Source organism: Spinacia oleracea, chromosome 3 (genome assembly GCF_020520425.1).
Source record: "Spinacia oleracea cultivar Varoflay chromosome 3, BTI_SOV_V1, whole genome shotgun sequence".
NCBI lineage: Eukaryota > Viridiplantae > Streptophyta > Magnoliopsida > Caryophyllales > Amaranthaceae > Spinacia > Spinacia oleracea.
This window is the reverse complement of record NC_079489.1, coordinates 29,764,645-29,790,712: the sequence shown is the minus strand read 5'-3', so window position 1 is coordinate 29,790,712 and position 26,068 is coordinate 29,764,645. Positions and strand designations below refer to the sequence as shown.

Here is a 26,068-nt window from a genome sequence, read left to right as displayed (position 1 = left end):
AGTATAATTTAAATTCAAGAACATAATTTAAATTATTAAAACATTAATTAGTTTTAAGGTTTAAGAATTAACCAAAAAGAGAGACAAAGAGGGAAGGCTGGCCGGCGGTAGCTGGGCGGCGCAGCAGCAAGGAATCCGGCGGCGTGTCACGGCCGGTGACTGGTGGTTGGCTAGGCGGCAGCATAGCGGCTGTGAGCAAGGAGAACAAACAGTTAGGAGAGAAAAAGAAAGAAGGAATGAGAAAGAAGAAGGGAAGAGAAGCTGGCGGTGGGCTGCGGCAAGGATGACGACTGTTGGGGCATCGACGCCGGTGGAGTGGTGGTTGATGACGCGACTGGGCGGCAGGGTGAAGGTGGTCGCACGGCTCGGTGGATGTGGAAAACAGAACCACCATTAAGCGGAGAAGGGAACGAAGGAATGCACGAAGCAAGAAATGGAGAGGAGGAGAAATACCAGACGGTGGAGGAGGACTGGTGGTCGTGTGGTGGTTGGTCGACGGCTGTGGTGACGCTGCAAGGGTGCAACAGTTCAGCAAAGTACACGTCAAGGGAAGAGGAGGTTGAGGGTTTGCATATTCACGTGAAATTGAAACAATGATGGGGAAATATGGGTTATTTGTTTTGGGCTTTACCAATTTGGGCTAGGATTAGAATAGAGTTGTTTGAATCCAAAACCGGTTAGGATTGTTTTATAAGTTCAATCGTGTTTTCGTAATTCGAATTCTTTTCAACATCGAATTCTAAAATTATTTTTGATTTCATAAACCGTTGAAATATTTAAAATGTAATAAAAATAAATATACGTTAATTATATTATTATTTCTAAAATTCTTAAATTCTATTTAAATATAATTAATTATGCATTAAAATATATTAATAAAATTTATAAAATTACGGGGGATTACACGCGGTTTCCAGGAAGTTGGGAAATATGAAGGCTAAAGCTTATCACTGGTGTCGAAATTATAAAAAAGAGAGGAAGCTAGATTGGGAAGATATCACTAAGTCCATGGGGAGCATACAAGTACACCACTTGAAGGACCAAACCCAAACCAATGAAGGAATAGGAGAAGTTGAGATAAGAAAAAATAAAGAGGAAGAGATTCGCATCAAATTGGAGTTTTGGAAGCAACGGTCTAGACTGAATTGGAATACATGGGGAGACTCATCATCGGCACTGTTCTATAGTGCAGCGAAGCAAAGATCAAAAAACAATGAAATTTACATGATCAAGGATACAAGGGGAGAATGGGTTTCAGACAAAACCAAGATTGAAGAACAATTTACATCATATTTTGGGGAGTTGTTTCGAGTACACGACACCACCAACAATACGAGCTACGACAGAGATATTGTTAGAAATTTTGAGCTTCAATGGGAGGATATGAAACTGCAAAATAAACACCTGAGAATGCTCAATGCTGACTTTTCAGACGAAGAAATTAAGTCAGCTGCCCTATCCATTGCAAGTAATAAATCTCCTGGGCCTGATGGAATTCTCGCAGCGGTCTTCCACAAACTTTGGACACCAATGGCACATGATACACTACAAAGTGTGCACAGTTTTTTCAATAATGGGCGCATACTGAAGGAATGGAACCACACATTCATCACATTGATCCCAAAAATCTCCAATCCGGTGGAAGTAGGACACTTTAGACCAATCAGCCTATGCAACGTGGTCTATAAAATCGTGTCCAAGTGTCTTACAATTCGACTTCGAAACATCCTACCAGACATAGTAGGCCCTTACCAGAGTGCCTTTGTACAAGGAAAGTTAATGGGAGATGCTAGTCTTGTCACCCATGAAATTCTGACCCATCTCAAGAGAAGAAAACAAGGGAAACAGAATCTGGCAACTGTTAAAATTGACATGAATAAAGCGTACGATAGAATCAGGTGGGATTTCTTGCGCAAGACTCTCCAAGGTATAGGATTCCCACCCAAATGGACCAACATGATCATGGAGTGTGTCACGACGGTAAGGTACCAAGTTCTAATCAATTGTGAACCCTCCAAACAAATCATCCATAAATGTGGACTCAGACAGGGCGATCCCCTATCTCCCTATCTCTTCATATTATGCATGGAGGTACTCTCTCACCAAATTCGCGACTTAGAAGATCAAGGAAAAATCAAAGGGATCAAAATTGCAAGGCGAGCTCCCTCGGTTTCACATATGTTCTCTGCGGATGATGCAGTATTCTTTATTCAAGCAACCAACAGTGGATGCCAATCACTCAATACAACATTGGCAGAATTTTGCGAACTATCTGGGGAGATCATCAATCTATCAAATCTTCCATTATGTTCAGCCCTAATACTTCAGAAGAACGAAAGCAAGAATTGAAAAATATCCTAGCCATCCAACACAAAGAGGAATTTGGGACCTACCTAGGTGCACCTGCAACGTTCTCTGCTTCAAAAATAGCGGGGTTCAAAATTCTATGCGACAGGGTCAACGCTCGAATTTCAACATGGGGAGCGTCCACTCTGACCCAAGCCGGCAAATTGATACTTATCAGTGGAATTTTATCCACGTTGTGCAGTCATGTAATGTCAGTTTTCCTTATTCCAAAAAGTATCACAAATAAGCTAGATTCCATGATTAAACGCTTTTTCTGGAAGTTTAAAGGAAAGGAGAGGGGCATACACTGGAAAAATAAACACTTGCTGGAAACACCAAAAGGAATGGGAGGACTGGGCATTAGGAATACATCAATGTTTAACAAAGCTCTCCTGTTCAAATATGCATGGCGCTGCGCCGCTGCGAGGCACACAAGAACAGCATCCTGTCACAATTGTACAAACACAAGTACCATATGCTCCCAATGGAAGCAGCAATGAAAGGCAACAACAAGACTAATTGGTCGTGGGGATACAGAGGCATCACTAAGGTAGCTAAAGAGTTCAAATCAGGGGTGAGGTGGAGACTGGGTAATGGGAAACGAATACACACAATTGGGGATGCATGGATTACGGGAGAAAAACTGGAATTCAAGAGAAATACGCCACCAGAAATCCAAGAGAATTTAAAGAAAGTGGAAACCCTAATCGACATCAATAGGAAAAATTGGAATCAGGATTTAATTTGGAGGCATTTCTCGTCTAATGATGCACATAGGATCCTGAAAATCCATGTACCACAAAGCCCAATGGAGGACGAGCTCATATGGAACTCAAGAACCACAGGGACTTATTCAGTCAAAACATGATATGCTTACCTTATAAACAAGAGCGAGGTCCACACTTCCAATATCGACAACTCCAGGATTTGGAAGAAACTATGGATCATCAATACTCTCCATAAGTGGAAGGTGTTCATATGGAAAGTATGCAACAATGCACTAGCAACAAAAAATAATATCAATCGCAACGGGATCATTTTGGACCCTGTTTGTGCCCTTTGTAAAAAGGAAAACGAAACACTGGCTCACTTGCTTAGGGATTGCGAATGGGCAGAAAGATTATGGCTCACTAGCCCACTGGGAATAAACACAGCAACTGGACGATTAATACCTATCCAAGATTGGGTCAAGGGTTGGATTAAGATGCTGACAGAACAAGATGACGATCATTATAGTTCTACTAACATGTTTTTTGCAGGTTTATGGGCAATATGGAAATACAGGAATGATGTCTTATTCAGAAAGGAGGAGCCAAGCCCAACGACTTTAATAGAGATCATGCAGAAATGGTTAGCCAAGGCAAGCCAAACTATCCAACACAGAATAGAGACGAAGGCCAGATCAGCTCAAAGGGATAGCCCACACATCATACAAGCCAAAGTGGAAATATACACATCTTAATGGGATCACTAAACACTTCAGAAACTGGTATGATAGCCAACGTGGATGGTGCTTGGAAAAGGGATAAGAGGAACACAAGAAGAAGCTTCAGTGGAGTAGGATGGAGGATCTATAACATCGTGGATAATAGAACAGTGGCAACAATGAGTATGCCAATAAGGGGTGCATCAGCTTTAGACACCGAAGCAAAAGGCGTCTATCTACTCATGAAATGGTGCGTCGACAATGGCCACAAGGACATCACTATTCAGACGGACTGCAAAATACTCGTAGACTGCCTAAGGAGTAAGGAAACAACGCCACTAGAAATCTCAAGAATCACCAATGATATAACGTGCCTAGGGAATAAATTTTCTTTCTGTAAAATCATGTATGCAAATAGACAAGCCACCTTGGATGCCCGTAAACTTGCAATATCAGCAAGGATTAATGGTTTCCATGAGGGGCGGTAGGGTTTTCTTGTTTTGTGACTGTCAAAAAAAAAAATATACAACTAAAACTGTACTGGGGTAAAAGATTTGCTGCTCGTTTCAATACAAATATTGAAATATAGGATACATAAAACTAAATAAAAGAGGGTCTAAAATTAAATCTCTACCTAATTTAAATCCCTAACTAATATTATTTGACATGCTTATATATATGTACAAGAGCAGCTGCATACATACAAAAAATTAACTCCAGCATGATGAATCAAGATTTTGGAGCTCCTATGCAGTCATAACCACAACAATCTGAATACGATTTATACAATGGAATTGTGGCGTAGATGACCGTCTTAGTTACATGAGGGCTTTGCCGTCTAGATCCATCCAGGCAATTCCTCATACATGGTCAGGTTGATGACCATCTTAGTCACACAACTATCAAGTATTGTCAAATACACACCTTCTGATAGTTACAGCAATTTTGGTAACTTTGTAAGGGTGCAAGACAACTGCACATACACCAAAGCAAACAGCTACTACAGCAATCATATAAACTAATGGCCGAGTATTTACGAATTTCTTTGATATCACGTTGTTACATGATTTCCTTGCCCATTCTCTGTTGTCTTTAACATTCATTGTAACTTCACCATTTATAAGTGAAATAGATTCCCCTTCATTCTGAGAATTTGAATATTCCAAAACTGTGCAATTATTGTCTACTCTCATTTCTGTAACCTGTGATACAGTGTGAGAAACTAATGTTACATGTCAGAAATAAGCAGCAATAACACTTGAACGTTAAAGCAGAAGGACACGATAGTTGCCCAATGTAGAGAGCAAAAACGAATATTTAACAGATGGACTTCTCTTACATATACTAAAAGATTGTTTCAGATTGTGGTTTCGCAAGAACAAGAAATGTAGACATTTTCTATGACGCACAAACAATTTTTAGGGTAAATAATAAGCCAAGCTCAAGTATCTCTGCTCAGCTTGCAACACTTGCCCCAAACTCAGAAACTAAAGTCACGGCTTGACTTGAGCTCAAGCAACAAGATGTAGCCAAGAACATATCACTTTAGATCAAAGCTTTCATAATAGGAAAAATTCACAAGAATAACACCAACTATGGTTTATCTTCCCATGATAAATCCAACCACGTGTAATTCCACAATAGTTCAAACTACAGGAGCTACATTCCCAGAATGATCCGGTATGACCAGGAACTTGTTTAACCGGTTAAAATTTCAATTATACTTTCTCTCTTCTGTTATCTATTGTGCTTCCCAGCCAGGTAGCTACTACTTCCCCCTTCGAGGCTCCACTACACAGCCACCGCCGTACCACACCTCCCCTTCACAGACACCACCACCATCCCACCCCTGCCCAAACACGTCCCTCACCCACTCACCAATGACAGTTTTTTGTCTGCCCAAAATCCAAAAATCCTCAAACTAAATAATAATATAAATAAAAAGGTTTTCATGGGAGAAAATAATGTTATTTACAGTCAATTGGCTATACTTGTTCATTTAAATCATTAAATGACCATTTTAGGTAGCGAAACATCTGAAAAAAATTGTATACAACAAGCTAATACTTTTTTTAGTCCAAGGTGAAGGATTTGTACAATGGAATGAATAAGAATGACGTGGGGAAGAGTAAACCACTCCAGTTGAATAGGATTTCAGGAAGCTCGAAACAAACGAATAAGAGAAAAATAAAAGGTTGCACTAGCCCAATGGTTGACAAAGCGGAAAAGTGACAGAATACTTGGGTTGAAGATTGTTGTGAACCTACCAGTAAGGGGCAACCTTCCTTTTACCGCAGTACTCAAAATCTAACTTTGAAGAAAGAAACGGATAAAGGGAGACACGAGAGGAGAGAGATGGAGATGAAGGAGATGATTATTTAAAAGGAAATGTAGTTAAAAGAAAATAGGGAAACCACTTATATTATTCGACATCGACACATTATCTTCTAAACCAGGTTTTTTGGATCGCTAGATTATTTTGGGAAGATACCTGATATGTGTGTTTTATATAGAGTTTTTACCCCCGTCCCTTAGTACTTTTTGATCTCAAATGAGCTCTTCGGAGCGATTTTTAGTACTAATGTGCTCCTTGTAGTGTGTTTGTAGTTTCAAGTTCATCATTGTAGGAATTAGCATATTTTTGTGCATTTCCTACTCATTTGAATCAATACAAGAGATTATGTACTTTCGAGAGCACAAACATTAAGTTTGAAGAGTTTTGAAGCAAAGCGAATAACGAAGGAAGTAAAAAAATGTCTATAGTCCACTATTTTAAGCATAACTCAAGTTCTACAACTCCAAATGAAGTAATTTCAATCGGGTTGGATTCTAGACGTCAATAGCTTTCCAACAAGTGGTCATTCGCCTGATTCCGACGAATAACGAAGGAGATATGACGTTTTGAAGATGGAGGATCGTGCAGTTTCAACACGCGCCCGATCGGGCGGGCTCCGCCCGATCCGGATCGAGCGGTCATTCCGCCCGATCGGCCTGTTTGTCGAGCAGAATGCCCGATCGGGCAGCCTTTCGCCCGATCGGGCGACGCCAACCTCCAGCGTATTTCCCGAGTTTTTATTTCCGATTTTGGGCTCTATTTTGGGCAAACTATAAATACTAGCCCCTTATATTTTTAGTGACATCTTTTATTTTAGTTTGGAATACTTAGTTTATTTCTAGTTTCTCTCTAAATAGTTCAAACACTTAGTTCTTAATTTCAAGTAAAAATTCAAGCTTTATTATTTCATTGTTCTTCAATTCGGTATTGTTTCTTACTTTAATTCGTTTTATTGTTTTAATCATGTTTCCCATTATGTCAATTGCTTTGCTATTTATTATCATGAGTGAGTAGTTTAATTTCTAGGGTTTAGGGGATCCATGAATGCATGATTGGGATTATATGTGGACATGATATTTGATTGATTGATTATAATTTCTATAGCTTATTATTATTGCTCGTCAATTCTGTTCGGCCGGCCTATTTTGACTTGAGTTTGATTAACCTTAGATTATGCGCCGAGAGGTATAAATCTAATGTTTTTGGTCTGTGGCTATTAGATAGGAATTATTTCTAGTACGTAGCGAGAGCCCGCTAGTTGTTCTATCCTAAGGAATTCATAAGATTCGAGAGATGCATGTTTTCCTAGTTATGATTGTTAATTGATTGTTATTGTCCGTTGTCCAATCCCGGTCTGTGTTTATGGTGAACCGCTGCCCTAGATTCCTTAAATATTGTTATTTTCCCGATTTGATTAATTGCTTTAGTTTAATATACAAACCACTCCAATTCTTGTTACCAGTAGTCTAGATTAGTCAATTGATAGTAGAAGAACGCTATTTCCCTGTGGATACGATCCCTACTTCCCTTGCTATATTTTTAGTTGGTGAACGTTAGGTTTATCTTTGATAGGAGTGCGATTTAGCCTGTCAATACCTCCCCCATAGTCCGGATTATTGTGGAATAACTCTTATTTGGGAATAATAAGGAAGAGTCTCCATAGTTGAGGTTACTGTTTGAATTTAAGAGGCTCTTTAATTCAATCACACCATAAAATTAAACGATTTTAGCTTGATTTGCTTGGAAAGAACTCAAGTAAATCTTTATCAATTCCCATATGATTCTTATCCCCTTCTCCTCTTTTCTACAAAATCAACCTCACTAGTTTAACTCCACAATAAATCAAACTAAAACTCATGCACCACTTATCTCCACAAAGATTGGCACCTTCAAATACATAATTACGATAAATTGAGCTACCACTTTATATTTGCCAAAAACTCAATAATAGGACTAGCACATTTAACACAAGTCTAATGCATGCATCGTTCCCCTGCCCAATTTTCCTTTGCAAAGAAAAAATTAAAGCATCAGCCACTTTTTATTAAACTCTGTTCTTATCACAATATCACCTTCCGCCACCAACAACTAACAATCCTCACCTTTCACTCCAATTCCAAGTCTCAACACTGCATTCTGTAACATGGACCATTCTCTTTCCTCGATGTAATTTTTTAAATTGATTTGGAGATGATCCATTTTCTTCTTCACTTTCCGCCAAAGTTGCAAAAGAAGCAGGAATTTGGAAATGTGGAGATCGAGGGATTGCGGTAGAATAGGAATGGGATGCATCAAAGTTAATGTAGAACCGCAAAGGAGGAGAAGAACACCGAGTAATAAATATAGAGATGGTGGTGGATACGGGGGAGAGGACTGACTATACTTTAAAAAGTCATTCTTTGAATTTGTAAAAATGGTTGTTTCAATTTTGGCATAAAAAGTCACCCTTTTATTTCCACTTACCCTACCATATGCATTAGTTTCCATTAAAATCAAATGTATATGAGTTCATTATTGCTTCATCGAAAGATGTTTAACAAAACAGGCCCTAAGATGCATTAGTTATCAATAAGTTGTCTAACGTCATGATGTATTGTCAAAGGGTCTTTTCCAAGACGCACTTGGGATTCTATTAGAGCGTGTGTGTTGAGTGTGTTAAACACTTTGGGAGGGGAGGCCCAACCTTTCAAAACTAATATGAGTACGACAAGCCAAAACAACATTTGGGTTGTCTCATGCAGCTCATTAAACATTTCAAAAATAAAAAGATCACTTACAATGAACTAGAATTCACAATTTAGGGATTACACTGCCCGCTTCATAATTTCCTTCCCGTCGATACCTAAATCTCTTCTCCCACAAATCATAAAACGACACTCCTACGACTAGTCTAACACATTTGTTCACCTCATGCATTCCTTTTATCTGTCATTCTGTACCTAGCCCTAGTTTTTCAATTACTATAGTGGTACTGCGGTAGCTAGAGAAATGGCGGGGACAAAGATAGGGACATGGAGGAAGAGAGAAAACAAGGAGAGAGAGAGAGAGAGATGATGACAAGTTTTCCATGCTAAGAAATAATATTCAACCGGTCTTTGGAAACACCAAAACCACGAGTTACAAACCTATGTTACTTGGACTCTTCATTTTACCTCAAGTTCCCGTGTCGGATCCTCAACACTTGGACATGTGTATGGACATTGGCACTTCATTCTGGACCAAAATCATGATTTTTTTCCCACAAAACACCCAAGTCAGACACGTGGACAGTCCGACATGGGGACCCGAGTCCAAGTAACATAGTTACAAACACTCAATGACTGAAACAATAATGAAGTCTCAAAGTTTTGCTAGAGAAGTTTACTGGATTATCACCATGAGGTAGAATAGTGAAGCTCCCAACAAAAAAAAAAACAAAAAAAAGAAAGAGTTTTGATGCATTACCTGACAAGCAGTACGATCAACAGGCAGCAAGTCATCGTGAGCGAAACTTCCCAAACACTTGTCAACTTTTGGAATACAACCCTCAGCCTGATGCAAGATCAATTCCTTTTTATGGGCGCTTTGACGAAGAAAATCTTTAGCATGAACAATATGTTCCTTCAACAACCTCCTATCAATATCAGTATCATCATTGGTCACATCACAGGAATCCACCTCATCGAACACAATCTGCAGAGATTGTAAAATTTTTTCCAAGATGGAAGTAGATCTATTGCTTATTAAGAACTTTAACAAGCCATTGTATCTCTGAATCTGAGAACACGTCAAGATGCAGTGAAGCTTCTCAGAACAAGGCCTCTTAAGCAACCATGCTACATCCAGCATAAACTCGGACAAAGCAGCTTGTCTTGAGCATGAAATTTCACAAGTTCCATATGAAGAACCACTAGATTTACAGTGTAACTTTTTTCTACAATAAGAGCAATCATGCTTTTGATGTATCATTTTTATTTCAGAACAGACATGCTCATCTCCAATCAGAATCGGTATGAAGTTGGATAGACCACACTCATTCTCCACCTGTATGAATTAATTAAAGCATACTGCTTAGAACATGCAGATCATAATTCTCAGAACAAGATTTAATACTTAAGACCGAAGTAGTCCAATTTACATCATTAAAAGTTTTTTAGATAGATTAAACCACATTCTGCAAAACCCAAAGAGAAGGTAGAAGCGCTCTAATAACAAGACTAAGACATTAGTAAGCACCATAGATCACACTCGTTCTCCACCTAAATGAACTGTTTAAAGGAAAATTTGTAAAAACAATCCAACCTTTGCTCGTTCTTCTAAACGGTATCATATTTGATTAATTCAGGAAAAATCCAAGCTTTGAAGGGTATCTTCCCAAAATAGTATTTGAGCTGTTGATAACCCACTTTTTCTTTCTCTCTCCTCCTCTACGACCCTGCACTTTAAAAAAAAAAAGTTGACTAGCTACTAAGGTTGTAGGTAAAATGTATTGTTCTGGGAAGATATCCCCTAAAGCTTGGATAATTCCTGAATTACTCAAAGATGGTACTGCTTTTAGAAGACTAGGCAAATGTTGGATTATTTTCTACAGAATCTCCTTGTCTAGAACTCTAGAAGAGACTGAAACATATGAATCAAAATTTCTCAGAACAACTTTTGAATTAAGTCCCAGGTTTTACATTCTTAAGGCTAAGAGTTTTCTAGAATAGGTTAAGCCATGCTTAACAAGAGCAGCAAGAAGATCCCTAACAAGCCTAAGAAACCAGTAGGCGCAATGATATGATCATTGTAGTTGATTGATAGAGTATGGGTGTTACTTCCTGAATTTGGTTCCTCGTGTTATCTGCAGCTTTCTCTTTCTCCATTTGGTGGCGTAGTCTAATTGTGAATATGTTGAGATCCTCATAAGTTTTGTGCAAAGTATTTACCAGAAATAATTTCAAATGTATTACTCCTTAATGTGTAAAATTACATCAGTTAAAATTGTTTTGAGCCTATTTGCTATGCTCGGGTCATGAAAATATTGAGCCAAGATAGAGTAACTCGCAAGCTAACTTGGCTCGTTAGTCATTACCATCTTGTATGCAACTTTTTGTCGATTTTCATGGTAGTACCATGAGATTTGACAATTTTTAATTCAGCATTTAAAATTTTTCTCAACTTTAATTTACTCCAACACACCCCCCCCCCCCCCCCCCTCCCCCCTGTTTTTCTCTTCTAAACTAGAAAATAGTAAGATATTGTAGAAAATAAACACAAATTATAGTGTAAAACTGAAAACATCCCTAAGGTACTCCTTAAATAACAATGTTTATTTTATTAATGCTGATAAAACCCGAATAACACAAATAATATTCACAAAAATACTGATTAATCCACCTATAGAAAAAAAGTAATGACTAAGGTATAATTGAGGTTTTTTTAATTACAAGTTACTATAAAAGGGTTTTGTGTCTTTCATTACCATCAAGGAAATAGTAACCAAATTTAACACCATATGGCGTATTTAGTGTGAGATGCAAAATAAAAAATTCCAAAACTCTAAGGGACAAACGATTATCTTCGAAGCTCAGATAATGGTACAACAAAGTCAAATATCAAGGCACCAAGAGAGAACATTGTTACCAGTGTACAGATTCCTCAATATGGCCAATATGTTCACGCACGGACACATGGGTACTAGAGATGCCCAAGAATCCATGTACCATAAAAAAAACAAAGGCTAAATCAACAATATATGTATTCTGTCGTAATCATGAATATCATAAATTCCAAATCATCTTCCAACATTCTTTAGTTAGTTGCTCGGATCTCTCTATATATTCAACCACATTCCAATTCTTTTGGACTGGGAATAAAATAAAATAAAAAAACCATCACAATTTGATGTACAGCAGAATATCCTGTCCCCCGCATTTCATCAGCAATGAATGTGATGACTTAAAAGTTTTTCAAACTAAACAAGCCAGTAGCCGAAACTAGTGAGTGACTGCTCCAAACTAAATAGTGAAAATATTAAGCTAGAGCCTCTGAAATGATCCAGTATACCTTATCCAGCTTCCAGACTTCCTAGCAGATACATAATTTACTTAAGATGTGAGATTTCCCCATGGATGTAGTACATGTCGCCAACCATTAGAAAGTACAATACTATTAAATATTCCTAAACTCTTAAATAAAACAGAAAAGCCAGGACTCAGGAGGCATAAACTGACTAGTAATTTCAAATATTCTTAAAAAGAGATGAACTTCACCCACTACTAACCTCAACAAATGCAGGACCAAAGTAACTTGGTTCAGTGTGTGGCACATATATTCTGCAGAACTGACGATCATGGTCAATGGTAGGCTTGTCTTCTCCCTTTCCACGTGGAAAAGCAACATAGTAATCATGTGCAAGATACTTCCCAGCAAATGATATGAGAGACCTATTAGGAACAACCACTTTGGTCAAAAGTGATCCCATAGTACAAAAACATTACGACTACCGAGTGGTAAATTTAGAAGCACATTCATAAGAATCCTGAATAAACAAATATTGATTTCTGCAGTTCTAAAGTACTTAAATGGGAGATGCCAAAACCCATTAGCTGTTCAATTACATTGAACAGCGCACAGTTTTGATGAATACACTATGTTACACACTTGAAAGATAGGGTCAAACATGGCATAGTCCCCACTTGTAGCTATAACTTATTAGAAGTGTCAAATTCGTTAGCAGGATCTAGCTTAGACACATCAGAATTTTCAATTGCGTCAAATTACATCTCAAGAGGAAGAGAAAGAATAAGAAAATTGAGGAAAAGGAACAGAAGGAACAAAAGGACAAAGAAAAGGGCCCACACCTTTGTCATAGCCAATGTCAGAAAATTAGCTTTGACTCAGGATTTTGGTAAGAGGTTTGATTGTACAACCAAACTATCATAAAAGGAAGGTTCCCCACACACAACTCATAAAACAAAGTAGTTCCCTGCCTAAATATCGTTTTAAAGGTCTATCTGAAAACTTCTCCTTTATGCCTCTTTTTAGTTTGGGAATGAAACATGTAAGAACCAAATATCCAAGAAAGTATTACCATTAAATCCTCCCCCCTTCATTTACATACAAAAAAATAGGGAGGTTTGCCTATTAAGATCCCAATGTCCAAGAATTGTTGGAGTGCGTTCTCTCCAAAAACTAATTCCTCGTAGTTCTCTCCAACCTCAAATTCCTTACGCACCTAGTGACCAACAATTCAAATGAACTCCAAAGGAATTGTTGGATCGCACTTCTGCGTAATCATGAGGTGCCCACTTCAATTCATGGAAATGTGTATCTCATGTAACTTCTTTATTCTTGTCAGTAGTCAAGTACAAAGTTAGGCGAGGAATAAAGATCATATAGGATGACCCACGTGAAATGGAGCAACCATTTAGTATCTCATTCATTGTCCTCTACAAAGATTTGAGAGAATCGTGCGTATGAAAGGCCTTGCAAGTTTGAACCTTAAAAAAGTACTGTAAGTTCGTAAACCTTGTCTTCTGGTTGGGTAACATGGACGGAATTTTCATTTAAAGAAAAGACCTCGAAAGTGGGAAATGGGTGAGCTTGCAAAATTGCTCAGGGTGGAAGAAGCACAATCTACTCTCCAGATTGTTTGAACACCAATAGAATCTTAACAAGTACACAATCCAATACGTGCGTTTCCCTAAAAATGTTTAAGAAGTGTTGAAGAACATCACTTGCATCACCTGCAATTTAACAAAAGTTTGCAGGGGGTGTTTCTTGGGCTTAAGGATTAATCAGTCATTTCATTGACATATCCCAAAATGCACATCAGAAAATTCCCCCCACCACATAATCAACTAAGCAGCATAACCAGCCCTGACTCACTGAGTAACACCATTAGCATCTTTTGGACCACCAAATGATAAAGTCACAAAACGCCATGCAAAAGTTGTCATTACATATAAGACACCAACCTCTACACTTATCTATATTCAAAATTCCAACTTTTAGAGAAATAATTGATACAATGAATAGTTAGCAGGGGAAAAACAACTTGAAACAAAAGACGGAAGGTGAAACAATGGTTAAGATTCCTAGTACCAGTTTTTACTCAAAAAATAAGATTCCTAGTACCAATATCAGCTTAGAAAATAGGTAAAAACATGTTGATAAATCCACAACAAACATCAGCAAAAACCTGGACGCTGCTGTAATTAGATACAGGTGAATCATGTGCTAGAGAAGAATATACAAGAGAAAAATGAAAGAAATTAATGCAATAATATGGACAAAAAAAAAAGCACAACCGCTAATTCATTGCGAGCTTTCATATGCAAACACTAGAATAGACAATAATACACCTATATAAAGAAAGAGAACACAAAAAGTTTCATCATACCGAAACTTGGGCTGAAGTAAATTGCTTCCACACGCAAGAAGATCCATTGGTTTTCCAGCCTCGAAACAAGGAGGATAGACATAGTGAAGTTTTGGAGTTCGAACAGCAACCTTCACTTTCATCACGGAAGCTCCTTCTGCACATAAGAAGTTATACATGGTTGGAATTTGGATGTTACACCACCAAAAATTGCTTAAAGGACTATAATTTTCTTATCCGTCTACAAAATAAATTCAAAATACAAAGAAAACAATTCTTAATATGGAGACTATGAAATAGAGGCAACGGGATCCATTGTTCTATGAACATTGGGTTTTTTTTGGATAAGAGTTCTATGAACATTGGAGGAAAGGTTGTTTCACCATGTGGTTCATATTGTCAAACTGCACCTTTAAAACCTTTATTGTTTGGAAGGAAACAGTTCTTTATCCCTTCAGCAATTCAAATATAGTGGTTTGAGGTTCGAGTGTTCGACTGAGGTTTACCAAAAACATAGATACATGCTTAAGAAACTACAAACTCAGTTATCAATAGCAGATAGAACTTACGACAACAATGTTATGAAATTAAGCTAGAAAAACTTATCGCATTTGTTTGATAGTACAATTCGAGAAACAGTTGAGCCACAAACCGCAAAACACCAAAAAAAAACACTCTGCATATTGGATGAGTAACCAGCTTGGTGCAGCTTGTCAAACTACAAATCACATTATTGCAGTTAAGTTTCGGGTTTGACAAATCATATCAAGGCAGAAGTTCTTAGTAGTAAAGCTCTGAAGTCTCCTGGGCTCAGAAGTCATCATCATCCCCCCCCCTATTTTTTTCCCTGAAATTCTGGGTTAAAAGTGGAGAGGAGATATGTGATGAAATTAGTATTTCTTTGCAGGAGGCTATATGCACTAAAAAAACTAACAAAACGTTCATAGCTCTTATTCCAAGAAAAGGAGAGACCGGAGGTTGCATCATGAATTCATCCAATAGCCTCATGCAATATCATGTATAAAATCATCTTGAAATGTTTAGTCCTGCAACTAAAAAAGTTGGTGGGTGATATTTTGGAGATGGAGACTCTCAAAAGCCATTCGTCCGGAGAAAAATTCTCGTAGACAATTGCCTAATTAATTGCTCATGAGCTCCTACACTTAAAAAGTGCAGGAGAAGGGGGAAACTTTGCAGGAATCTTGAACATTGACCTTAATAAGGCCTATGCAGAATTAGATGGGACTTTGCAGAAAATGTTTTAAGAGCTTTCAGCTTCGCAGAAAGAATTGGGTATTGCAATGCATCTGTACAGTTTCGTACTCTATACTTGTAAATGGGGCGCCTTCCAATGACTTCAAATTTTAAACCTACGTGTGGTGTGTGGGACTCATTGTTCCCATTCATTCTACGGATTGAACTTCTGTCCAGAAAGGGGTGGATCTAAAGGAGAGTAAAGCTATCAGAGATTGAAGAATAGCAAAGAGCTCCAAGTATCAATCATTTATTTTTCCCGGATGATGCTTTGTTCTTTTTAAACACTATCCCCCTGTGCCTTGAACCCTTTAGAGAATACCTCGGACAAATTCTGTAATATCTCGGGATAAGTGGTCAGCCTGGAAAAATCCTTTATTTAATTTTTCTCCAAACCACTCCATCTATTTCTGTCAGATTAATGAAAAGCCCCTGGGTATGTAAAATAAGCACATATCTGAGGTGTCCAATGGATTGGATGGGAGGTCCGCTAACAAATTTAACTTGCTGTTTGATATTGTTTTGAAGAAGATTACTTACCTCGTGGAAATTCTGTAATATTCCCAGGCTGGGAAATTGATTCTCATTATTAGCCCGATGGTGGCAATGGTAGCCCATGTCCTGTCAGTTCACTTGATGCCAAAAGTTGTTCACATAAAAATATCTAGCCTAATCATCAAGATCAGGTGGAGCTCAACGCTGGAGAAAAGGCCGATTTATTGGAGAAGCATAAAGCTTTTAGAAAGTCTTAAAGAAGATGGAGGCTTAGGATTCAAAGATGAGGAACAATCTCTATTTTAATACTTCCCTAGTCTCAAACCTTGCATAAATGTACAGGACCCTACCAATAAATTTGACAGAGAATCAAAAAATAAATTGGAATCCTTGCATATACAAACTTTGTCCCCACTAAATTGACAATAAATAAAAAGAACAATAAACCAAGAGAAGCAACAAAAATAATAGTACCAGACAAGAACATGAAAAAAAACATGAAAATGGATACAACTAAACTCTGTAGACTCTAACAGAAAAGAGTCGACTAACCTCTCATAATGCGAAAACTCGTGTCATTCAAGTAAACCAAAGCAGCGCCTCTGCCAGACAGGATTCCTCCAACTCCAACAGAGCTTTGTACGTATGAAACAGGGTCATCAAACAGCTGTACAAAGGGTACATAAATTTTTTGTTCATATAAGGTCAAAGATGGACAGGTCCACTACTAGAAAAAGCATTATCAGCGACGAAATTTCCCGTCAAAAGAGAACATTTACGATGGTATCACCCGTCACAAGCCCGTCGTGAAAGGGGTCGACAGGAGGCCAAGGCAAGTCGAATAGAAGCCATTTCGTAGAAATTAGGTTTTAAAAGGTCTTAAAAAAATTTACTTCAACATTTGCTTGAGTTGAAATCCACAAATGGCAATCTGCAAAGGCGCAAAGGTTTTCTAAAATTCAAATCATCTTTCAACCTGAAAAACCAAAAAAAAGATTGCCCCCCTCCCCCAAGCCATTTACCCAATTCCTTAAAAACTGTGCACTACCATTATAATAAAGAAAAAACGGGAGAGGAAGGAATTCAGGTCTCAAAATGACCTTTTCGTCTCAAACCTATGTTTTGTTCAACTTACTTAAGGACTTTATTAGTTATTCTAAACCTATGTTACTCCGGCTAGAGTTCGTGTCCAAGTGTCCACTAAGCTGTAAAATTTTGTCATGATTTTGGCCAAAAATGAAGTGTCCAAGTGTTCTACCCATGTCTGACAGATACGTAGTTGAAATGAAGGGTCAAGTAACCTTGTCGGACATGGGTATGGACACTTCATTTTTATCTAAAATCATGGAAGTTTTTTACAATTTAGGCTTTGTTCTCTTCACGTTATTCTTATTGATTATTAAATCAGACAGGTCATACTCATACGGCCATACCATACCAGACTAGACCAGAAAAAGCAAAAAACACTCACAGAAACATTCAGACTAGAAAAATCATAACCAGGTGAAGAGAACAAGGCCTTAGCGGAGCCGGACACTTGGACACGTACCGTGTCCGACACTAGTACCTGAGTCTGAGTAACATAATTCTTAACCAAAGACCAAGCCAGATCAAACCAAAAAAGTTCAAATCAGACAATACAAATTTCCTAAATTCGTGAAACTTTTTTTTAGTTAAATTTTTTTAATTATTACTTCTACTAATATTACTACTCAGATAAAATAGATTATTCATCAAATTTTCCTCCTTATAACTATAATGAAAAGCGTTATATCATGAAGACATGGAACATCATTAAAAACCTTACCTTAACCCACATATACTGCGGCATTGAAACAAATATAGTCAATATTGTACAACCAGGACGGATATATCCCTCCAACTCAACAGGCATGCTTGCCAACCACTGGAATATCTGTAGAAATATGCTACCAAGTCAGGTACACCTGATAACTATACCACAGAAAGAAACAATAATTTCCCTACTAAGTATGATCAGTAAAATACTTGATGCCGAAGTCGTCGAGGGAATTCTGCTGGATTCCAGTCGTAAAGTTTAAAAGAGATTCGACCTGTAGGACACTACAACAAAAATTATTAACTAATGAATTTTATAATAAGGGAGTAATTGAAAAAAAAATGAAAAAAATACTAATAGAACTTACCACAGATGAGTAAGCACTCTTTGTGTCGGAAGGTGGAGAAGAATCTTGCTCCAAATTATCTATTACTTTATTCACTTGAGTAAAAGTCAAAACACTGTCACTTTCGATGTTCTGAGATTCCAAAGCAGAGCAAAGGTTTGACAAAGTTCCATCTTTAGAATCTTCCCTCTCAGCAATTTGACTGCTAGACCATGCATTATCTATCAAAGAAATATATTTCTTAAGAGAGTACATATCTTTCCAGAAAAGCATGTTCACCACACTGGACATCAGTAATTGAAAACCAGATATCATAAGATTGATTTCCCATCTAACAATCTAAAATAATACTATCATAAATACAATCTTCAAAAAATTGTACAATAAAACCTGATTAATAAAGGCTTCTCCTTCTAAGCCTCTTTTTGCAAAGATTGGTCAAGACAAAGAGACCCCTTATTCCCTTTTCTGTTTGCCTAGCAGTAGAATATATTACTAGGATCTTAAATGGATTGAAGGGAACTCAAATATTGATATTGAAAAGAAATCTAAGAAACTAGGAATACTCAATTGTATTTTGCAAACGCGTTATTTCAAAGGATGATATTATATTGGTCAAGTTAATTGATGAAGCCGTCATGCACTTCTCTATAGTCTCAGGGCATGAAGGCTAACCTCAGCAAATTGAGTCAATATTGCTGGGGTAATCAAATGGAAGTCTACCTTCCATATAGATTTGCATGTGTCTCACACTGTACATATTTCCAGTTTTACAATGTTAGTTTCACAATCTTAGCCCATAATTGAGGGGTGGGGTGGGGGGAATGGGATAAAATTAGGCCTTCAACGTTTAGATTTTTAAGCAATGCTGGCGGGCCATAATATATAAAAGTCAGTATTGTTCTTTATGTTAACACATTAGAATCGAAATAGGCTGCCGTCTTCTTGTAATTCAGATTATGTAGGTTAACAGATGTTCTGACGTCTTCAGCTTGTATCTTTACTCTAATATGTTTCGTGAACATTTAGTTATCAACTCAGAAAATAACGACCACGTAGGTTTATGGGATTTCTGATGCCTCGGCTTGTATCTTTACTCGATTGTTTTTGGTAATAATATTCATTTATTTACATAAGAAAGGGCCTATGAATATGATTAGATTTGATGATACCTTTCCCTGCTTCACCATCAGAAAAAACATCTTCTGTCTGCACATCACCCAGAGGTTCCTTTTCAACAGCTCCTCTGAAATCTGAAGACTTCCTTCGCCGTCTGTTGTTGTGACGCTCCAGTTTACGTCTACAGCTACGTTTTCCTTCATCAAAATCTGACAGCACGTGAAACCTGCCAGAAAGCACCGAAGAAGATGTTTGAGCATGAAATCAATCACTAAAACTATTCACTAACACCTGATATCCGCTATTAGAACAATTAACTCTCTCACAACCTAAAAATGTTCACATAACCAATACCCCTCTAAGCTCGCACTTTTCCACCTCAATTTACACTCAATAACATCAGTGGAAGTTGACATGATCACAAGAACCTTATACATTACCAAATCCATAAAAGACCTGAATGTAACTAAGCAACCTACCAATCAAGGTTCATGAAAATGAACTTCACATTCACATTGATTAAGTAATTAAGTGATTCTTCCTCTGCTTCAAAATAGTTGCATCATTTTGACTTGCACGGTTGCACGTTTGCCAACGCATAATTTTGACCACCAATACTTATAATTATGTATTAGTAAAAATTATAAAAGGTTGATATATTTAAAATATACATTTATACAAACACAATAACATTTTACATAATAATATTTGTTATTATTTATTAGTAGAAAACTATGGTCAAAGTAAGATAAGTGAATAGTGCCAAAAGTCAAAATGGTGCAACTACTTAGAAACGGACACATTATATCTACAACCAAAACTGAAGCATTGTTTTAAGGTTTTTAATGAAACATTAATTGCAAATAATCAGTGAAGTTCATTCTATAATCATCAGTGAAATCAAAAAAATTATTAATGAAACCATTCTTTTAGATTCACTAATGAACATCTTACTCATATGGAAAAGTGTAAATGAATTTGCAAGTTACGTATAAACCTCCTGTAGATTAATAGTACTTCATCCATTCTTTTATACTCGCAACAAATTTACTTTGGCCACAATTCACACACTTCTCGTTAATAACTTCTTGTGATAAATATACTCCCTCCGTTTAATTATTTTTATTATACCCAATTAATTAATGTAGACTCTTGTTTTGAGGAGAGTTGAGTGGGTGTAAGAAAAAGGTGGAAAAAGTAAGAGAAGTGTACTAAAATAATCGGTAATAGTGGGTTGGTGTAAGAAAAAGGTGGGTAAAGAAGGAGAGAGATGATTGAAAGGTGTAATTATTTTGGAAAAAGGGGGGAAGATGGTAAAATATGCTTGCCAAAAATAGAATAAAATAGAAATGGGTATAACAAAAAGAACACCGGGTTTTGGAAAGTGGGTACATAATTAAAACCCCATGGAGTATAAGGAAAATAGACTCATGTGCAGTATTGGTAGGTTCGTCTTAATGTACATTTTCAAAAATCCTTTTTTCTTAATTTTTACTTATTGGTACTTGAAGATATTAATGATTGAAGTTATGCATGGACAGACATGAAAAGTCAAAACATTGCAAGTAAAAGAGAACGAGGGAAGTATTAAACTATTAAAAATAATACAAAGTATTAGATTTCAATGTAATTGACAGGAAAATTGCTTATTTCTGTTTTAAACTTTGTTTTGTAGCTAATATCTTCTCAATGATACATGGAACGTGGGTTCGGCCAGAACACGGTGCGGGAACATGGAACGCGGAACGTAACTTCTAAAGAACCCGGAACGTTCTGCTATTTTTTATAGTAACTTTTTTTTAAAATACTTACAGTAATTGTGTCATTATTCATCGGCCAAAAAGTAATATGGTACTCTGTATATAATGAGTTAAGGTGAAAGTGTTTGTCTAGGGAAGGTGAAAGATGTAAAAAAATTAAACTAGTTGTCAAAAACTAAAGAAGGGGATTAAATAAAGTTGCTTTCTGAAAAGAGCGGATAAAAATCATGTGACACACTATTACTATTAATATTTTAATTAAAGTGCCTAGCCCACTTACTTTTTTGTATTATTTTTCAGCTCTTCACCCCACACATACCCCACATGTTATCTCCCTCCTCACTCCTCACCTTCACCGATCACCACCGTCCCCGACATTTTTTCCGGCCATCACTTTATACTCTCCGACCATCTTTCTGACCATCGGAAAGTACGACATCGCAACCATGAGTCGCCTCACCATATGAGACCAAATGCCCACAAATATTTTGGGTGAAAATTCAGATGTATAGTAAACCAAAATGGCTCGTCACCTCCGGCGATCTAGGTCACGATCCACCGCCTACCGGGGACGAGCCGACCATGTTCACGGTTTGAGGCCACGTACCACGAACCGGGTATCCCTGTATCTTCTTACTCCTTTTCCCTTGACAAGCTTAGTTCTACTTTGAGGAAGTTGAAGTGTGTATAGAAGAGGCTCCTGTTGGCATGATACACGTAGTAAACAAAGAATAGCTTCTCCATTCAACTTCAATTGAATTTTATTTGTAAAAAAAGGTTCAACAATGAGCATAACATGATGTTCCAAGGTGCACCATATAAGCACTGGGGTATATCCTACTTAGGGTGAATTGCCTCAATCCTAAGTTGATGCTCTTCAAGGTCCATATCCTACATAAGATTTAATAAAGAAAGATCGCTCCTAATAATCCCATTCCAATACTTCTTGAGCCTACCTCTTCTTTTAAAGCAATCCTGAGAAGGGGATCTAAGGAAATAGTTGAAGCAACCGTATTTCCTCTTTACAAACCCGAACACTTAGTAGTGCTGCTCACACTTTTTAATTAATAGAAGTAAGTCCCTCCTTATCTCTTACCACCTACCTCTTGATTTATCTCTTCTCATATGATTTCCAACCTAAAAATCCTTCCCCATCCACGCCATTGTTATCTTATTGGATTTGCTTGCTTAGTTGGCCAACACTATTCAACAAAGGATAGTTGGGCTAATCACTAACCAAATCAATTTTTCCTCATAAATGGAAGGAATTTCTTATTACAAAATACTCGGAAGGAACTTCTCCATTTAAGCCACCCAAAAATTAATTGCAATATTACGAATATTCTACAAGTTTTCAGTTATATTAACTCGGACCTGTCAAATCTAAAGTTTCTCTCCCGAGTCTGCATGAGTAATAGACAATTCCTTCAGTTACAATCATCAAAGCTGTCATTAATTGTTGGCAATTACCATGCACCAAGGAACCTGCACTAGGATAGTTTATAAGCTTGTCCATAACTAGAAAAGAACAAACTCACTAAAATAATCCTTTGACTAAGCCCTTTGTCAATAGAGCTTTGGTATTCTTACTCTAGCCTAAACACCATCACACTTCCCTTGGTACTTAGTTCGCTAAGGCTTTTTGCAAATCAATACTAATTACCTTCTGCCTATCTCTATGTTCACTTTTCCGGAATTAAATTTATTCTCCAACATAGTTACTTCCCTACATCTCTCATCATTCTCCTCTCCACCACCTTCATACCTCAATGATTCTTACAAATTACAAACAAATAATCTCTGGTACTATTGTCATTGACATGAGGAAACAAAATTGAATCATCCAACAAAGATATTTACTTACACCTCACCTAAACCTAGATGATGCTTAAAATCATCAAATCATTGTGTTCCAAGTTATTATCTGTTATTTAATTATAGGAACTAACAACAGCAATGAGGGGCATTTAGTTCACCGTCGTACCAAGTTAAGAATTAAAACCATAGTCATAGAATAAGAAATTTCTAGAACAAAAAACATGTGTCGGTCGATAAGTAAAAACCCCTACCCCCCGCCCCCTTTCACTTTCTCTCCCCTCCCAGGTACCGCTCTCTCTCTCTTCCACTGCGATTCTTCCTTTCTTCCCCTCCAGATTCTCTCTCTCCTAGTCTCCTCTCCTCTGCCCCGTTCACCACCCAAAATCCTACATCTACGCATCTGGTTGAGATATAGAACAACAACCCCCCCCCCCGTCTCACTACATTTTGTCTCCCGTCCCTTCCAAGTTAGGTACTGGCAGTACTGCCCTCGCTCTCTTCCATCGCCCCTCTTTCGTCCTTCACTCCTTCCCCTCCAGCTTCTCTCTCTCTCTCTCTCTCTCTCCTCTCCTGTGCCCCGTTCACCACCCAAAATCTTACACCTATAGCCTTTCTCCCTACACCAGCCCCCTCCCTCAACATTCATCGTTCTCTCCTCCTCCTGCCCCTTCTCTCTCTTGCACCACACTTCTATTGTATTCCTGATACATGATACTGATCTTCAAAAAGTAGGTGTTACAAAGGGCACTTCAAATCAATCACCAATGCTGGTTGTAAGGGTAGCATTTTGCTACGAAAAGGATGGTGCTCAGAAATGAGTGGTCTTGCCATCGAGTCACAACTAACTATGAAGAGAATATAATTTAAACTAAATTATATAATTCCAAACAAATTTTTTTTTTATGGTTTTAATCAATCAAATATCATACATCGATGATTGATGCATGTAGGTTAGGATTAATTTTCAGTGTAAGAAAAAGTTAAAAGACCAGTTTACTAGGGCTGAAAGTTAAAGGAGCTGATTGCACTATCGACCTAAGTTATGGGAACCATTTACTACTTTCCCGAGATAGAAATGGATTGCATGCAATTTAGTATAGGATTAACCATCAATATTTTCCCCTCCTTTGCTTGACATAAGTTTAAGGATACACACGCACCATAGCAGAGGAGCTCACATTCACTCACGCACAAATTCTGCAAGAGCTCCCCTATGGCAAGCAAATGTCTAATACAGTCCTAACCATTTTGCCCGTATATTTCAAAACTCCCCCTCCCTCCAACCCTTTCTGGAAAATAAAGTATTAGATAGAAGGAGCAAGGAGTTCATAGAAAGCATTGAGTTGTTGATATAGCATAGTTCTTGATAGGACAAAGGAAAATTTGACCATACAACTCCAATTACAAAACAGTAGTTAATCAGAAAGAGCAGAGAGAAGTGAATGCAGCAGCGACCAGCTACTCTCCAAAACCAACTAAAAAAAATTTAGCTTTTAGATGAAACCATGGCATAGATACTGTCTTAATTAAAAAATACAACGTCTAAATTCATAAATCCACCAAATTCTCTAATGTTTAAACAAATATCAGAAATAGTCAGCCACTAACATCAACATCTACCAATCAATTTAGCAACATCATTCAGAATTCTACCCTCTGGTTTTGAATTGCAACAATTTCAAATTCCTATGTTTCCGTAATTTGCTTATAACTCTAAGCATCTATGGAGAATTCTAAAACTACTTCAAATGATGAACTGAGAAGTAAACAAGTTTATAAACGCCAAGTGAGCTCTGTAACTAAAATCTCAAAAAACAAAAAATTAAATAAAAAGGTTGATAAATGGAGAAACAAACTTACTTTCCACATTGCTGACAATATCTTTTACTCTGACCATCAATCAGAACCGAACTCGCATTGGCACACACCAAACAAACCCGGTGTCGCCTGTGATACCCTTTAAGCTCACGAATATCAACCTCACACCCAGGCACCTGACACTTAGCAACACCAGGAGTCCTCCCCATCCTTGGCCGCTTCTTCCCCGGCCCAGCTTCCTCTTCTTCCTCTTCGGCCATCATCGCATCCAATTCCGGACAAGCACACGGCACTCGCCCAGCCAAAAAATTCTCACAAATCATCCTCGGGTCTCGCTTCCTCACCCGATCAGCCGACCCCTCACCTCCTCCATTTACCGGCAGCGTCTTCCCAAACCCCTCGCCATCCCCCACCGCCGCCGGTGTCACCACCGGTGTTTCAATCTGAATTTTCTGATTGTCAGAAGAGTCGAGATTAAGTAGTAATTGATCATCGATTGTAAAGTCAAAGAGATCACTCCACTCGAATGGCGTCCCCGATTCTTCACCTCCACCGGTCAACGGAGGTAAATCCATAGCCAAAATGAACAAACCCAAACCTTAACCCAAACGAACGAACGGTTAATTGTAGAAGAATTGGGGAAGCATTACCTAATTAGGTGATGGTTGTTGGAGATGAGAGAAAATGGGAAGGGTAGGAAGCAAGGTTTAGCTGTTGGGTGTTGCTGGTGAGAAGTCAGCGATTAGGTGGTTTTTTCTGGTCTGAAAATGTGATTTTTTATTTAATTTAATTTAATTTTATCTGTTTGGTGTGAAGTAAAATCAACTGAATTCTAATTATGACGACATTGTGTTTTTTGGGCCGTTGTTTGACATGTGTTTATTGATTGATTTCCTTTCTATTTTAGAGTACGCGTGTTGATAACGCCGAACACACGCGCGCCTTTCCTTCAGAATATAAGCGTAAATACCTTTTGCGGTAGGTGGAAGGTCACAAATTTTAAAACTAAATTACTTTTTTTTTTTTAATCGTTTTTTATCACCGAAAAAATTGATAAATTATTTTTTACCACCTAAAAAAATAAAAATTATTTTTTATCACCTAAAAATAAAATAAAAATTGTCTTTTACCACCTCTTAACTATAAAATGGATGAAAACGTTATGTGCATTAATGAGAAATAAGAGAAAATGGTAGCTTATATGCATGA

At 37.6% G+C, this 26,068-nt stretch overlaps 1 protein-coding gene across 1 annotated transcript; it reads right to left on the bottom strand.

Moving 5' to 3' along the window:
• Positions 1–4,294: 4,294 nt before the first annotated feature.
• On the bottom strand, positions 4,295–25,718 carry LOC110788819 (squamosa promoter-binding-like protein 7). Its single transcript, XM_021993456.2, has 10 exons — positions 24,902–25,718; positions 19,517–19,689; positions 18,366–18,565; positions 18,208–18,282; positions 18,008–18,115; positions 16,753–16,867; positions 14,473–14,608; positions 12,352–12,514; positions 9,552–10,130; positions 4,295–4,974 (listed from the first exon to the last, which is right to left on the bottom strand). The coding sequence occupies exons 1-10, from the start codon at positions 25,432–25,434 to the stop codon at positions 4,675–4,677; spliced, it is 2,382 nt and encodes a 793-aa protein (XP_021849148.1). The 5' UTR covers positions 25,435–25,718; the 3' UTR covers positions 4,295–4,674.
• Between the last annotated feature and the right edge of the window lie 350 nt (positions 25,719–26,068).

Excerpts from the sequence above, each read along its gene's own strand:
- LOC110788819 (XM_021993456.2), bottom strand. The coding sequence starts at position 25,434 with ATGGATTTACCTCCGTTGACCGGTGGAGGTGAAGAATCGGGGACGCCA. Across the intron at positions 19,690-24,901 it reads TATTGTCAGCAATGTGGAAA|GTTTCACGTGCTGTCAGATT; the intron begins GTAAGTTTGTTT and ends GCTTTCTGGCAG. Across the intron at positions 18,283-18,365 it reads AGAGTGCTTACTCATCTGTG|TGTCCTACAGGTCGAATCTC; the intron begins GTAAGTTCTATT and ends TTTTTGTTGTAG.